Here is a 16878-nt window from a genome sequence, read left to right as displayed (position 1 = left end):
ATATATATATCTTTTATAGTTATAATAAGGTAGTATTTCAAATATTTTGTGCTAAAAGCCTTTTTGTTTTATAACTAGCTTATCAACTTAGGTGATATCCAAGTATTATTATGATTTTTTTTTATAGTTTTTTCAATAAATAATCATTTGCTAATGTTAATTGATTTGAAAAATGATAAGCTAATTATCAAAAATATTAGATGATATAATAACTATATTAAGTCTCCAATTTATATATATGTTTAATATTTTGTATAGCAAACGAATCAATCTACGATTACTATTAGTTCCTAGAAATTACGTTCATGATTTATTTTCATTTTAATTTTTTAAGTCACAATGAATTTGAAATAGAATGTAAAGACACGTACCCTTAAGTAAAAATTAAAAAAACTTGTAAAAATAAATGATGTCATGCTATTAATTTTATATAAAAAGCGTCAACTATAAAGAGCCATGATTGTGCCACATGGAAGAAAAAAATTAAAAAGATGAATTCATAACAATATTCTCTTATTTATATACTAATTAATCAACCCGGGTTAACTGGTAAACATTTTGCAAATAAACCGAATGATACTCGGATAGCTTTAAAATATGTTTTCATATTTGACACGGGGTTTTTTCTCGTGTTTTATTTGACACGAGTTTTTTTCCAACCTTTTTATAACCTTAGCAGTTAAAGATCAGGGTTGATTTTAGATTGTGTTCTTTCCAATGTATCTCTAGATTGTATTTTACCTTTGATCCCTAAATCCTCGCTAGTGGTCGTTAAAAATATAATTTATTCTTGCCGTTCCAATATATATATATATATTCATATTCAACGTATAATAACAACATTAAATAAATTGAAATGTTGTGATAAATTACTATGTAAAAACGAAACTAAATGAAAACAATAGTTGTGTACTTGTGGACACACGTTAAAATATATTCGGTTGGCAAAAACAAAAAAAACATTATTTGAAAAAAAAGCACCATAGTTTTCGGTCTATTATAATGAAAAAATAGGGTGATTAAAATATTACATAATATTGTGGACATTTAATAAAAAACTATATTAATGATGCATATTTAAGAAAAGAATATTTTGAATTTTAAATAAAAAAGTATGATGATGTCATAATTAAATTAAAATGATTTGTGGTAATACAATGTTTAAAAATCTTATGTCATCACAATCTTCTTTTATTAATATATAATAGATAAGATTTACAGAAGACATTATTTAATTTCAATCTCTTGAGTTTTAAATTGCTATCGGTATAAATTTAAGTTTATAAATTTTATTAACATGAATTTCAAATTTAACTTTTTTTTTTTTACCAAATCCTCCAAAAAAGAGTTGGCAAACACGTTGTCTATAAAATTCATGGTCACAAATTCAGATCTTCTTACCTATGAGAAGTTTATAATTTTTAAAAAGAACATGTTACATACATTTGTATCATCAGTGATGTTATCTTTCATTCAAAATCCAATAGTACTTTAAGAAAAATAAATTGTAAATTAACTCATTTTAATCTGATAATAATTAACTCGACGTTATGAGTACTAAATATATACTTGGACAATGATGGATAAGTCTTAATATTTCAGGAAAATTAAATTCAAGAATAAAACTTATAAACTATAATTAGTACATGAAGCAAGTGATGTGACGGTTTTGACGGCCGTTAACTTAGGATTATTTAACGTACCAAATATAAAAAATGGGGTTTTTTGCAAACCTTGAAAATGAAATAATTAGGCTGAACAAAGTTATAAAAATGATCTACAAATTTACTAATTTATTTTAATTTTAAATTTTTTATATAGCTTTCATGATTAGAGTAGTTTTTTAAAGGTTACCCAATGTAATTAAATTAATTACACATGTTGTTAACATAATATGTGTCAGACTTCCCGACACTCACAAGTAATTCACACATTTCTTACAAAAAGTATAAGTTTATATAACTAAACATATATAGAACAAATAAATTTAGTTTTGTTATTACAAATTTAAAAGTAAAAACATTATAACTAAAATCATGATTTTGTATTGAACATTTATGATATCACGTAATAAATATTTGATGTATGTATTTTGTTTTATATCATTAGTATGTATTTTAATAAATAAGACTAAACATTTGTATACAGTGGACACAAAAACTATTTAAATATTTGATATTATGAAAAAATTACATATCATTAATTATATATGATCATTCGCGTATTATGCGGGTTAATAATATAGTTTGTAAGAAAAGAGTTGGTATAAAATTGAAATGGATATATAAAGGGATTAAGATTTAGTTTTTAGCTTTTTATTATTTTATTTTAAAGGTAGCCGTGAATTAGCAATCGGAAGGTTGTAAGAGGCAAGGGTGTAGTCGGCAAAAAATATCGGCAAAATGCATCGGCTAGTATTGGTTCATTGGCAATCCTATACCACATTCATTGGTTAGTTTTGGCAAATTTAATCGGCAAGTTTTGGCAAGGTATATCGGCTAGTTTTGGCCGATGCTAGTGAACGTTGGGAGCATCTTTGGTGATTTTTTTTTTGTTTTCTAGTGAAATTGAATGTTTTTGGCAACAAATTGGCATATTGGCAAATTGGAGAAAAAAAAACTCAACTATACCATACAATTTGGCTAGTTTTGACAAGTTTTTAGCATATACACATGTCTTTTTCCTATTGGCTACAATTTAACTAAAACTTGTCAATTTGTCACAAACTTGACGCTACACCGTTGCTCCTAACGATAAAAAAAAAGAGGTTCATGCGGGTTAGTAAACCGTGGGTGTCTCAGTCTATGTTAATCCCTAAGGTTAACGGCGTTATTCCCGTAACAATTGGGCTCAAGCCACATTCCTTATAGCCAATAATGCCAACCCAACCCCCAGAAATTTTCGACTAGGCTATAAAACTATGTTCTTGACTTACATTTTAAAAGAAAATAATTGAAATGATAAGATGAGAAGAAAGAAGATATAATCATTCTAAATCATTTCAAAGATAGGAAAAAAATTTTTAAAATAAAAACAACTAAATAATCCTTTCGAATCATATCACTTCATTTCCTTTCCATTATTAAAAAAACTCAAAAACTCAAACTTATACAAAAATCATTTAAAATTTTTTCTTTTCTCCTCTTTAAGATTACAGTGTAACGTAAACAACTTAAAAATTGTACAAACTCTCGTTTTATGTAACATCTCGAATACAAATCGAAACAACCGACTTTCGATGGAGATATATCTCTTCAAAGCATTTTCTCTCCCTCCAAAACCCCTTTTCACATTCCCCCCTTTCTCTCTCTCTCTAGGATTAGGGTTTCACCACTCACTCCATACAAAATACATACAACCCCAATATATCTATATACATGTTCTCCGATCACCACCGTGAATCTCCACCGTAAACAACCATGCCGTTATTCATTTCCGACGAAGAATACACTCGAATCTCACACGATCCATCTCTAATTTCTCAAAAAGCCGACGCCTTTATTTCACAACTTTACAATCAAATCGAAACCGAAAAAGCTCAATTCGACGCCTCTTCGATAACCGCCGAACAAACGTGCTCGCTTCTCGAACAAAAATATGTCTCTCTGAAATCCGAATTTGTTGCTCTTCAATCGCAACACTCGCAGGTCAATTCTGATTTGGAAAAACGTGGTTCCGAACTTGCGCAGCTTCAAGCCGAAAAGCATCAGATTTATCTTCAATCGGTACCGTCTCTTATCTCTTTCGGAATTTCGTCTACTTTTTATCGAAACTATTTGATTGTTTATGTGTTAAATTTAGGGCTTTATTGTTTAAGTATGTATGTGAATTGTAGGTTTTTTTTGTTTTATGTGATAGATTTTATCGATATGACATGCGAATGTGATATTTCGATTGATAAGACACACGTTTACGGTATTACTATTTGTGTATTTATGTTAGAAGAATATGCATTTATGGTTTTTGATTGATAAGAAAAAGTATATTGTGCGTAAAGTTTGGGATTTGTTGCATACTTTTACATGAATTGTAGGTTATGTTATGTTGCTTTTTTGTGATAGATTGAACTTTTGTATAATCGATGCAATGTGCGTCTGTTTTATAAATGACAACCACTTATGTTTGTGTGCTATAAGAATATGCATTTGCCTGATGGAATAATAATAGTGAAGTTGATCCAAAAAATAGGATATGCATTTGCCATTTTTGGTTGATAAGCGTTTCAAGTTTAATTTGATTAATGATATAGGCTACGTTAGGGTGATTTGTTAGTTTGGGTAATGTATTATCGATTCAGTAGTTAATTATCCGGATGTGTTGTTTATAATGCTTTTGTTTCTTTCTTTTCGTAAACCTGATGATAAAGAAAGTTGCAAACAGTAGTTTCTTAAAATCACATTTCTGTATGTTTAAGTAGTTTTCTCTACCAAAGCTTAACATTGTGGAATGGTTCAATGCTGATTGAAAATTAGATGGATGATTTGGTAGTTCTGTTTAGAGTTTATTTTTCTAAAGTTTATCAAGCTGCTTGTACTATAATATGATTATGGGCTGTCAATCTGAACCTGTAAACTTGCTATTTGCTAATCAGAATTTGGTTCACTTTATTGGTAAAAATGGTTGTGGACGAGAAGTATTATCTCGTCAGTTACTTTGTACTGTAATGTATTTTAAGACTGGCATATTTTTAGCATTATATATGCAGGGTTAGTCTGTTTATTGCCTTGTACTGTAATGTGATTAACATGGGTATTTAGCTTTATTTGTGCGGGATTGTGGGGTTTATGTATTTTCAGCATTTTCTATACATGTATATTTTCTGAAGTTTGAGATTTATTACTTTGAGAAAAAGCATTTTCTTTTGATAAACTTCTTTAGGTGTCTATCACTCTATCTTTTCCACTGTTCTGGGAATTTATTACATTGTGCAGTATTTGCCAACTATTATGTTTTTTCAGATGTTAAAGTACAAGAGTTTTTTTAGGAATCTAAGCTAGAGAAAGATGGCTGGGGAATAAGAAACATTAGTTGAGAAAGAATGAAGTTACACAATAGATTTGTGGTGTTTCATATGGAGATTGTATGCGTATACTCGTATTATTTGTGCAGTAAATTAGAAATTTTCTATACTGTTAGTCGAATATTTATTGGCATGCTTTTATCACTTCTACACAACCTACCTTTTGTAACACTCTTATAAGTACATACGCTGAGTTGCTTTTGTAACATGTTTATCATTTGCTAATTTTCTGATTGGGTTGCATTTTTTCTTTTCAGATTGGCAAAGATGGTGAGATTGAACGGCTGTCATTGGAAGCTTCAGATCTTCGAAAATCCAAAAGTCAATTGCTGCAGCTGATTGAACATAAGAATCTAGAGATTAATGAGAAGAATTCTAGCATCAAGGGATATCTTGACAAGATTGTTTCTTTGACCGACAATGCTTCATCTAAAGAATCACGTATCAGTGAACTGGAGTCTGACCATGCTCGGGTTCACACTTCTTTGGCTCGTTTGTCTCAGGAGAAAGAATTAGTTGAGAGACATAATCTTTGGCTTAACGATGAGTTGACCGCTAAAGTCAACAGTTTATTGCAGCTCAGAAAGGTACATAATGAACTAGAGGCTGATATGTCTTCTAAGCTTGCAGATCTTGAAAGAAAATACAATGAAACTTCTAGCTCTTTGAAGTGGAAGGATGATAGAGTGAAGGAGCTCGAGTCAAAGCTTGAAGCTTTACAGAATGAGCTATGTTCATCTAAAGATACGGCTGCTGCAAATGAGGAGCGATTGTCTGCCGAGCTTTCTACTGTAAATAAACTTGCTGAACTCTACAAAGAGAATTCAGATGAATTGTCCAAAAAGTCTGGAGAGCTCGAGGGTGTTATCAAGGCTTTGGAGTCGCATGCAAGTCAGGTTGAAAAAGATTTCAAAGAACGGCTTGATAAAGAAACAGCCAGTAGAATAGAATTTGAGAAAGAAGTTTCGGTTTTAAAAGCAAAACTTGAGAAGTGTGAAGTGGATTTGGAAAATTCTAGAAAATCAGACCAGATTGGTCTTCTGCAACTGAGCAGTTTCAATATGAAAACATATGGAAACTCTAACATGGACAGTGAGGCTGACAACAATCTAATGCTTGTTCCCAGTATTCCGGCAGGTATATCGGGCACGGCGTTAGCTGCTTCCCTTCTGCGTGATGGTTGGAGTTTAGTTAAAATGTATGAAAAATACCAAGAAGCTGTTGATGCTTTGAGACATGAACAATTGGGAAGAAAACAGTCTGAATTGATACTTGAAAGGGTTTATCATGAAATAGAAGAGAGAGCTGATGTCCTAATGGATGAACGAGCAGAACATGAAAGAATGGTTGAAGCTTATGATGCAATAAATGAAAAGCTGCAGAATTCTCTTTCTGAGCAAAATGCCCTTGAGAGAACTATTCAGGAGCTGAAGGCTGAATTGAAAAGGCATGAAAGGGACTACAATTTAGCTCAAAAGGAGAACACTGATCTTCAAAAGCAAGTGACGGTTTTGTTGAAGGAATGTCGTGACATACAACTTCGTTGCGGATCTGATGGTTACGGTTCTGCCATGGAGCAGCTGAATGCCACTTCAGATGCTAACAGCGATTTCTCTGAAAAGCTGTTAACTTTCAGAGATATAAATGGGTTAGTTGAGCAGAATGTACAGCTTCGTGGTCTAGTTCGTCTTTTAACCGAGCAGATTGAGAGTAAAGAAACAGAGTTAAAGCAGAATTTTGAGGAAGAGTTCCGTAAACATTCTAATGAAACCGCTTGTAAAGTTGATGCAGTTTTGGCGAGAGCAGAAGAACAAGCTCAAATGATTGAATCGCTTCATACAACTGTTGCGATGTACAAGAAATTATACGAGGAAGAGCATAAACGTCATCTTACACTTTCACAATCTCCAGATGCAGCACCGTTGGAAAAAATGAATAATGTTCCACTTCTACTTGAAGGTTCTCAAGATGCTTCAAAAAGGGCACTCGAGAAAGCCTATGAGCGCATAAAGCTTCTAGAAGATGAGATGGCGGGGTTAAGAAGTGAGATCATCACATTAAGGTCACAGAATAACAAGTTGACGCTAGAAGCAACTTTTGCACATGAGAAACTTGAGCGGTTTATGAAAGATTTTGATCATCAACGAGAAGAAACAAATGGAATTATATCAAGAAATGTTGAGTTCTCACAGTTGATAGTTGATTATCAAAAGAAGATCCGTGAAGCTTCTGAAAATTTACATATTGCTGAGGACTTGTCACGGAAGCTAAACATGGAGGTATCTGTTTTAAAGCGTGAAAAAGAAATATTAATTAATTCTGAAAAACGAGCATTTGAGGAGGTTCGTAGTATGTCAGATAGAGTTCAGCAGTTGCAGGCTACATTGAACACAATTCAGAGTGCTGAAGAAGTTCGAGAAGAATCTAGAAGTGCTCATCGCATGAGTCAAGAGGATTATGTAAAACGTACCGAGCAAGAATGGGCTGAGGCTAAAAAAGAACTCCAGATAGAACGGGATAATGTTCGAAAGCTCACGCTTGAGCATGAATCAGCTATGCGGGGGTCCATGCAACGTATAGAGGAGATGGGAAAAGAATTAGCTAATGCTTTACATGCTGTTTCTGAAGCTAATGCTAGAGCTTCTGTTGCTGAAGAACGATTATCTCACTATGAGAAAACGAAGAGTTCTGAGCTAGATAAAAATGCGTCTACTTCAAATACAGATGACATGGCTCAGTTGAAGGAAGAGAATGAGAAATTGAGAGTAGAAGCCCAATCTTGTAAAGATCATATGTTGCAATATAGGAGCCTTGCAAATGTGAATGAGGCTGCCTTAAAACAGATGGAAGATTCTCATGAAAATTTTAAAGCTGAGGCAGAGAAGGTGAAGAAATCATTAGAAGATGAAGTTGCATCACTCAAAGAGCATGTAAGTCAGCTTCAAGATGGTTATAATCTGAAGGCAAAAGAAGTAGCTTCTGCTGCTGAATCACAAGAAGAAGCTCTTGCTTCCTCATTGTTAGAGATTTCTAAGTTAAGGGAAGAATGTAGTGAAAAACTGTTGCGTATTGAGGGTTTGGAGTCGCAAATGTCAGCAATGAAAAATAATTTGGAAAATGAGCATTTAAGATGGCGTACGGCACAAGAGAATTATGAAAGGCAGGTTATACTCCAGTCTGAGACAATTCAAGAGTTGACCAAAACATCACAAGAATTGGCTAAAGTACAAGAGAAAGCATCCGAGCTCGAGAGGATATCTGACATCCTCAAAATTGAGAACAGTGAGCTAAAAAGCAAGTGGGAGACTGAAAAGCTGGCGTTGGAAGAGGCAAAAGAAAGATCAGAGAAGAAGTATAACGAAATTAATGAACAAAACAAGTTGTTGCTTGATCAGCTTGAGGCACTGCACATTAAAATGGCAGAAACGAGTCATGGTTCTGGCTCTGGTGTGCAATCTTCTGATGATGGTGGGATGCAGAATGTGGTGAAGTATTTGAGGCGGTCTAAAGAGATTGCAGAGACTGAGATTTCTTTACTGAAACAGGAAAAGCTACGGCTACAGTCTCAGCTTGAAGGTGCCTTGAAGGCTGAATCAGTTGCTCAGGGGTTACTCCGTGCCGAGAGAGAAAGTTCCCGAAAGGTGCATTTTACAGAAGAAGAATTTAAAGCGCTGCAGGTTCAAGTCAGAGAGATGAATTTGCTTCGAGAGAGCAATGTACAGCTTAGGGAGGAAAACAAACACAATTTTGATGAATGTCAAAAGCTACGCCAGTTTACACATAATGCAAGAAGTGAAGTTGAAAGGTTAGAGGGTTTGCTTGGTGAAAAGCAAAAAGAGGTGGAAGCTTGTAAGAGAGAGATAGAGATACAAAAGAAAGACAGGAAAGATCTAGAAACAAAATTGGGTGAACTGCTCAATAAATTTAAAGATATAGATCCCGAAGATTACGGTCGTATGCGAGCTGATGCCCTTGAGATGAACAAAAAGTTGTTTGATAAGGAAGGACAGTTGGAGGAGATGAAGAAACTTGTTTCTGAAAAACTAGTTGTAATCCAACGGTTTGAACAGGATCTTTCAAGAAGCAAGGTGGAAATGGCTGAAAAAGAGTCAAGAATTAACAATCTTTTACAAACCGAGACCTCCCTTAAATTGGAAATGGACAAGCACAAAAGGTTTACTGCCCAGTTTAAAAGACGTAGTGATAACCTGTCTAAGGAGAAAGAGGAACTTTCAAGGAAGAATTTGGAACTTTCCAAAGAGTTGGCCGATTCTAGCAAGATAAAACGGAGCAATGTGGAGAGTGCAGGCGAACAGGCTGAGAAAGATGCAAAGCTACAGATACTCGAGAGAACTGTTGAGAAACAAAGGGATGAGTTACGGGAGATGGAAGCGAAAGATACGAGGATACAGATGCTAGAAAAAACTTTGGAAAGATTAAAAGAGGATAATAAAAAACTTGGGAAAGCAAATAGTCAAAAGAATGATGAATTGGAGAAACGTAAGCAGGCACTGAAAACTGTTTCAGATGGAGTTGAAAACATCAAGCGTACCCCTGAATCGGAAGCGGTACCACCTCATTCAGGTGATACCTTTGACAATCTTGCTGCTACCGCTGATATACCTCCAGTTTCCACCACAGGCGAGGTGGCTACTACAAGTACTGTGACATCAGTAGTACCTGCATCTCAGAACATAGATGAGAGTACTAAGCCACCGGTTGCAGCCAAACCAAAAGTTGAACCACGTAAAATGGCAAGGAGGTTAGTCCGTCCCCGTATTGTAAAACCCGAGCAACCTAAGGCTGATGTTGATATGTTCGAGTTACAGTCATCTGCACGCAAACGTCCTTCTGCTTCGGAGGGAAAATATGGATCACAGTTGCAGGAGAGCACTATGTCTGATGTGGCAGCACCTCTCACCAAGAGATCAAGGGGTTCAGAGCAGCAAGAGAGTACAGAAGGTCAAAATGTCACAGTGACTTCACATGCTTCTGAAACAGTTTCTTTTCCCACTGATGAAAATATTGCAGAGGAACAAACTATTAAGGAGGATGAGGAAGTTGAGACTGGTGATGAACAGCTGGTTGAGGACCAAGCAGAGTTACAGAACGATAGAAGTGATATTGCTGAAGAAAATGTAAGCAGGCCAACTGAAAACGAGGTTACTGAAGATCCACCAAAGATTACTAATGTGGAGCACGGACAATTCGAACCAGAAACAGATGAAGCTGGAAGTGAGCCTGAAGAGGGAGAAATGGTTTCAGATGCTGCTATTGGTCATGAAGGTGGTGGCCAAGAAACGGGGGAAGCTCAATTAGTTGAGCATCAAATTAGGTCACCTTCGCCCATGCCAATTGAAGATGAAATGACTGAAGACACCCTAGGGGATATGGAGATCGGCTCCCCATCTTTAACAGAAGACAATGAAGACAAGAACGAAGAAGGTGAAATAGAAGCGGAAGAAACAACTCCAGAGAGTTCAACTGATAAGGTGAATAATGACAGGAATGATGAAGCAGGGTCCATGGCTGAAGAGGCTACCACCACTGCTGTTACAATCCCTGCAGTATCCGAGGCACCATCAAAAACTTCCGCTTTGGTTGAAACAAGTGCATCAAAACAAGATAGTAGCACGCTAAGCAGTGTATCAACATCAGGGTCGACAGAAGTAAAGCCAGAAGAGCCAGTTGCGGATACAGTCCCAAGAACTATTAATTTGAATGAGAGAGCAAGGCAAAGGTCTTGGCAAAGGTTGGGTGTAGCACAACCTTCACCTCCTGTTACCAGGGGTCGTGGAAGGGTGATTCAGCGGGGACGAGCTCGTGGAGGACGCACTGGCCGTGGTGGACAAACCCCCGGCTCTCAAGGTATGTGATAGTTTCTTTGATTTATATCTGCAGGATATCACAAATGTCTAATCTTAGGGTTGGCAGTTTTGGGTAATTGGTTAATGGTTATGTATGGTTGGTAAGGGTTCTTTCTGCTGTTCCCTTTTCTTTTTTTCTTTTTTTAATCTTTATTTACCTTGTTTATAAATGGTCTGTGTGTAAGCTTTGATCAAGATATTTCTATTATTATTATTATTATTATTATTATTATTAAATATAATTTTATAAGTGATTTAGTAATTTATGGTTTTCATTTTTCAACATGTTTGACCTGTACCTGATCCAAAAATTTAGACCTGTACTTGGTAGGGATAATGGTTAACATATTTATGTGAAATTTTGCGAATTCCGTTATTCGTTTATTAAAATATTTACCAAGTTATCCGAGCTTATTAGCAGTCTTATCAAGAAGCACCAATTTATGTATCTGTTCAAAAAGTATATCTGACTGTATATGGAACTGCCAGGTATGTGATGCAAGTTGTGGTCCCCTCTCCACCTGATGTTGACCCGTACTCTTTCTTTACTATCAGGTACCACCTCATTATAAATTTCACACCAGTTCAGTCTCATGTTATTTGCTAGTTTAGCTTTGGAATAAAGTTGTGTTGTAATGGAGTCTAGTTTGCATTAGTTGTGATATAAAGATGGGAAGGGCATTTGTTAATTAAGAATCATTGATGGTTTTTATGAGTGGTTTGCTAGAACTTTTTGTTCTATCATTGGTTGTAACTAAGCTTTAAAGGATGAATTGATAAGAATATTAAACTCTTTCATAGTTTAATGAAGTTGAAAACAGAAATTTAAGCTTATATGTACCGTTCTCTTTAACTTGATCCTGCCAATGAAATTCTCAGCTCCGGGATCTATACCTGTTAGATTTTTCTATAACGGAGTGTATTTTATTCATCTTTTTATAATTTCTTGTTTGTTTTTGTTGTGCTGTATGGATTGTTTCTTCGTATGTTGATTATTTCTTCCACTGCAGAGGTTGGACAATAAATATTAGTGAAGGAGTTGATCTTCTAGAGCTGATGATACAGGTTTGTCTTGGAAAGGTTCTTTATTTTCTCAGCCAGCTTTTTCATTTTAAACATACATATTCTTCATCATTTTCATATGTTATTTGCAGAAAAGTATAATTGATTGAATGTAGAAAACATGTCGAGGATGGTCAGTCACGGAGTTTTGGGTTACAGACGGAAAACCATAGTTTTGTTTGAATGAAAGGACTTTGGGCCTCAGTAGACATCTCCGGTATGAATCTGCATGGATTGTTCATCAGGATCTATAGGGATTTGAATTGGTTGCATATTTAGTTAATATTCGTTAGAAACATCCATGGACCGTTATGATTTTTGTGCACATCTCCGCATCTTCTTTCTTGCATTCCAAAACCTGCAAGATTTTTCTCAATATAATATCGGAAAATTTTTTGAGGCTTGTTGATTAGTTATGGAAATGATTAGCTTTTTTTAATGTTTGGTGGTCACCATCTCAAGTCTAAGGCATGTGAATTTAGGGTATGATAATATATATATGAGCCCCCTTTTTAAATATTGTGTAGCGTACCAGATGTTTTCAGATCATCCAAGGGCTTATACAAAAACTCATATGATCAATGGTAGAAATCCATATTTAAATTTGGCTGCAGTTTACTGTCTTGAGTGTCGTTTATGGTGTTTCTTGATTTCATTTTGTTTGAGGACGGCTAGTGCTGTTTCAAGAACCCAGTTTTTAATTTTTGGTAATTCTTTTGTTGAAAATATGAATCTCTAATATATAATAAAAGACCTTAATTTATAATGATAAATTTCAGTTTTTAATTAGAGTCATTAACCTATATATTAAAAACCAACTGTTTTTTTACCAGTATTTATGCATAATGTACTATATACCACTTTCTTTGCATATGTTACAATCATATATTCCGTACTAAAAGCCAAAGGTCGGTTCTCTCACAAATAACACTACAGTATTTATGCATACTATATGCCACTTTCTTTGCATATGTTACAATCATATATTCCGTACTAAAAGCCAAAAGTCGGTTCTCTCACAAATAACACTACAGCTAAAAAGTACTCTTTTATTTGCAGAAGGTACAACTTCTAAGGTATACATTTATACATAGGCTGAACCACCGCTGCCATCTCTCCAAAGTTGGTTACATTCCAAAGTTGATTACAACATACACAATTTATAGATACATATACATATACAGACTCATGAACCACCGCTACCATCTCTCTCCCAGTCTCCCTTTACAAACTTACAATGCTATACTTTAATGACTTACCACTACAAATAGAGCCAATATGATACAATAACTTAAGATGAATCTATTCTTACCAACTAATTTACTTCGTCTATCGCTGGAAACAACCATCAACGTCCACCGTCATCGGTAACCAACACCAGCCTCCTTCACCGCATTTTAAAATCTCAGGGAATATTCAATAGGAACAACCACCGATCTCCTTTTAACTGCCAATAACAACCACCACGGACCAACGGTAACAACTAAAAGTAAGCATAAAAACGAGAGGACGACTTTCTTATTGATACATTCATATATACAAAATGGATATAAAGAAGATGATTATCAATTATATTAGCAGATTTTCCTTTTTAAGTGGCTCAGAATGAGATCTAAACATAAAATACAAGTTTTGGAGAAAAAATAGTTAGAAGAAAATGAGAGACTTTTATATAAAGACTTTTATAAAGAGAGATAAAGAGGACAGGTACTAGACAAGTCACATAGTTTTGATCACCAGGAACAAATAGTAGAGAAAAAAACTAGGTTTAAATGAGTTTGGATTCCACGTACAACTATTTTTAATTTAATTTGTAGTGCTTTTAAAATGTAATTGAATTTTTTTTTAGAAAAAAAAAAAAACAGAATGAGCCATAGATATACCATGTCAAACATGCGTATCTATTTCCTTGACAATTTTTTTCATTGTATTCATATCTCTATTGAAACTCTCAATCTCAAAAAATTTAATTAGGGTTTCTCTTTCTACTCTCTCTCTCTACCCTCTGCTCTCTCATTCCCCAACGGCTCTTTTTCCTGGATCCTTAGATCGAAGACGGAGCGTTTTTGAGATCGAGATCAGGGTTTTTGAGATTGAGATTATTCCCTTCGGGTTAAAGGTCTCACTTCGGTGGATCTAACCATATTTTTTTTTTATCATTCTTGGACCGGAGGTCCCTTCCACCTTGGTGGATCTGGAAGCAGCCTCTTTACCTTTGAGTAGAGGTAAGGTCTGTCTACATCATACCTCCCCCGTACCCCGGCTTTGCCGGGATTGGGTACCATTGCCGTTGCCGTTGTCGTCATATCTCTATTGCATAGTAATTAATCTATCAATAAAAATATAAATTAACTTAAGATTTGTAATTTGTTAAGTCGTAAGTTTCATCAATTAAAAATAGGCTAAATAGTTCGATCGATTGTAATATGGTTTTAATTTTTAAGCTTTTTTCTCTATTGTCTATTTGTTTAACCATTTTTTGATAGTGTTATGATACCTATTACTGTATTTGCATATTAAAATTTCTTTATAGTGTAATATGGTTTGAACTTTTAAGCTTTTTTCTCTATTGTATATTTGTTTAACCATTTCTGTATAGTGTTATGATACCTATTACTCTATTTGCATATTAAAATTTGTAGTTTGGTTGTAATTATAAATGATAACAACGTTGTAATTAAAAGTCATAACAACTCTTTTGTCAAATGTATTACCCTTTTAATTGCTTAATTTTGAGCAAATAATCCTTAATAGGCTTTCGTGTTTTAAATCAGGATATTTTTTTTCCACTCGAATACTATGTTAAAGAATTCTTACCCGCGGCTACGCGCAGGGTACAAATTCTAGTTAATATACTTATTTTGACTTTTTTAGATTTAGTTTTAATTTAATAAATTCAACTAGTTATATACTTATCATCATTTAAAGATATATAATTATGAAATTTAGTATTTCCTTGGTTATAAGTAGGGGTGTTCGTGGTTTGTTCTTTACCTGGTTAAACCGTAAACTGAACTGTTTGAAAAACCGAAAAAAACCAAACCGTTTTTGAATTAGGTTTTGGGTTTGGTTTGTTGCCGAAACCGAATTATATATTTGGTTTTTGGTTTGGTTATGGGTTTATGATAATGAATTTGGTTAAACCGAAAAAACCGAATAACTTATATTCCTTTTATGTATTATCAAAAATATTTAATAAATATATATTTTTTTGTATGGATAGTTATTAATGTATTTTTTACTTTTGTTTTCTATTTGTTTATTATATTGATTTCTTCTGAAATTAAAATAGTTCAATTGACAAACAATGTAAGACTTGATAAAAAAATTTTAATAAGGATAACAAATAAGAGTTTATATGTTTCAGTTATGTTACTTATTTATCCATATTGTACTTGAAGTCTAAATTCACTATTTCGGTAAAAATTGAAATCATTTTGGTTGAAACACAACCTAGACAAACAAAAATTGTGAATTTGTGTTTTACATATTTGGTTTTTTCGGTTTTAAACCGAAACCGAACCAAATTCTAATTTGGTTTTTGGTTTGGTTTTTTTATTTTGAATTAGGTTTTGGTTTTGAAAAACAAAAATAAAAAAACCGAAAAACCCGAACCAAATAGACCGAATAACCGAAAACCGAACCGATGAACACCCCTAGTTATAAGCATTATCTTATCTAATTAAAATTAGTTTTTCCCAAGGTCTCGAGTTCGAGCCTTGGGTTTCTCATCTCAAGGTATTTTCCATGAGGAGGGTTTTGGAGGTTCAGCAAATCGCTGGTTAAAATTGTTTACAGCACGTCTGAATCAAAACTAATTTTAAAAAAAATAAAAAAAGTAAAAAACCGGACCGGATGTCATCAAATCAGATTAAATAACCGAATGATATCATATAATATTACTAAGATTTTTTTACCCGCACGATGTGCGGATGCTTTAAAAAGGTGCTCAATAAAGTGAGATTTGAGTTAAACTTGCTTAAAAAAACATTTAACGAAACGCTTAATATGTGAACAAATGAGTTAATGGAATGGATCAATAATGATCGTAAAAAAAACATATGGACGAACAATCTATTTAGTTTCACTTAATTAAATTAGCAATAACATATTCATTATCCAATCATAAACTAATTGTTATATACACTTGTTTTGAATTAACTCTTCGTCTACCATCATAATATTTTTCTCATCATCACAATGAAAAATTGTATTGTTAAAAAACAAAAGAAAAAAGAGATTATATTAACCATTATCATAAAATTCAAAAAAAGATAAAAGAATTAAACCAAAAATTGTACATAATTTCCATAGTGATATGAACGAAAGAATTAACATAACTCTTTCAGAAAGTTATGATATTATACAAAGCTCTTAACTCATATAAGATGAATATAATTTAGTGGTGATAAAAAAGCTTATAAACTTTAAATATTGTCACTAATGATTAATGCGATGAGAGTTCCAACTAACTAACGGCCTGAGCAAACTTTCATATAATCACCATAAAAAAAAACGAAATGAACCTCATATAAATGTTGAATAAAAAAGATAATGAAATATCATTAGGTATAGACGTGATTTTTTAAACTAAAGAGAAGATATCATTTTATCTAATGAGAAGATCTTAGATTTTTACAATATATATATTTATTCATTTTAACATATATACGTTCATTTGTTTTCTAAATATATAGTTTATTTAAAGAAAAATATGGAGTTGACACATAGGATAAAATCTTATGTGGCAATTTTTCAAATTAGTTTTAGATTGCAAGAGGGCTTTAAAATGTTTGGTTAACTATTGTTTTATAAGAGTTATAGATATACTTTAACATGTATAAATATTTACACGTGGTAATAATTTAGAACTTTTAAAACATCGTTCAATGATCCTTATGCCATTTCATTATATTATACTAGTGCTTT

General features: G+C 33.5%; 1 protein-coding gene across 1 annotated transcript; it reads left to right on the top strand.

Annotated features, from left to right (window-relative positions):
• The first annotated feature begins 3243 nt into the window (after positions 1-3243).
• Positions 3244-12352, top strand: LOC122585980 (nuclear-pore anchor). Its single transcript, XM_043758095.1, has 5 exons — positions 3244-3725; positions 5278-10888; positions 11377-11442; positions 11898-11952; positions 12042-12352. The coding sequence occupies exons 1-3, from the start codon at positions 3420-3422 to the stop codon at positions 11382-11384; spliced, it is 5925 nt and encodes a 1974-aa protein (XP_043614030.1). The 5' UTR covers positions 3244-3419; the 3' UTR covers positions 11385-11442; positions 11898-11952; positions 12042-12352.
• Positions 12353-16878: the final 4526 nt, after the last annotated feature.

Source organism: Erigeron canadensis, chromosome 1 (assembly GCF_010389155.1).
Source record: "Erigeron canadensis isolate Cc75 chromosome 1, C_canadensis_v1, whole genome shotgun sequence".
NCBI classification, from domain to species: domain Eukaryota; kingdom Viridiplantae; phylum Streptophyta; class Magnoliopsida; order Asterales; family Asteraceae; genus Erigeron; species Erigeron canadensis.
This window is presented reverse-complemented; position numbering and strand designations above follow the sequence as displayed.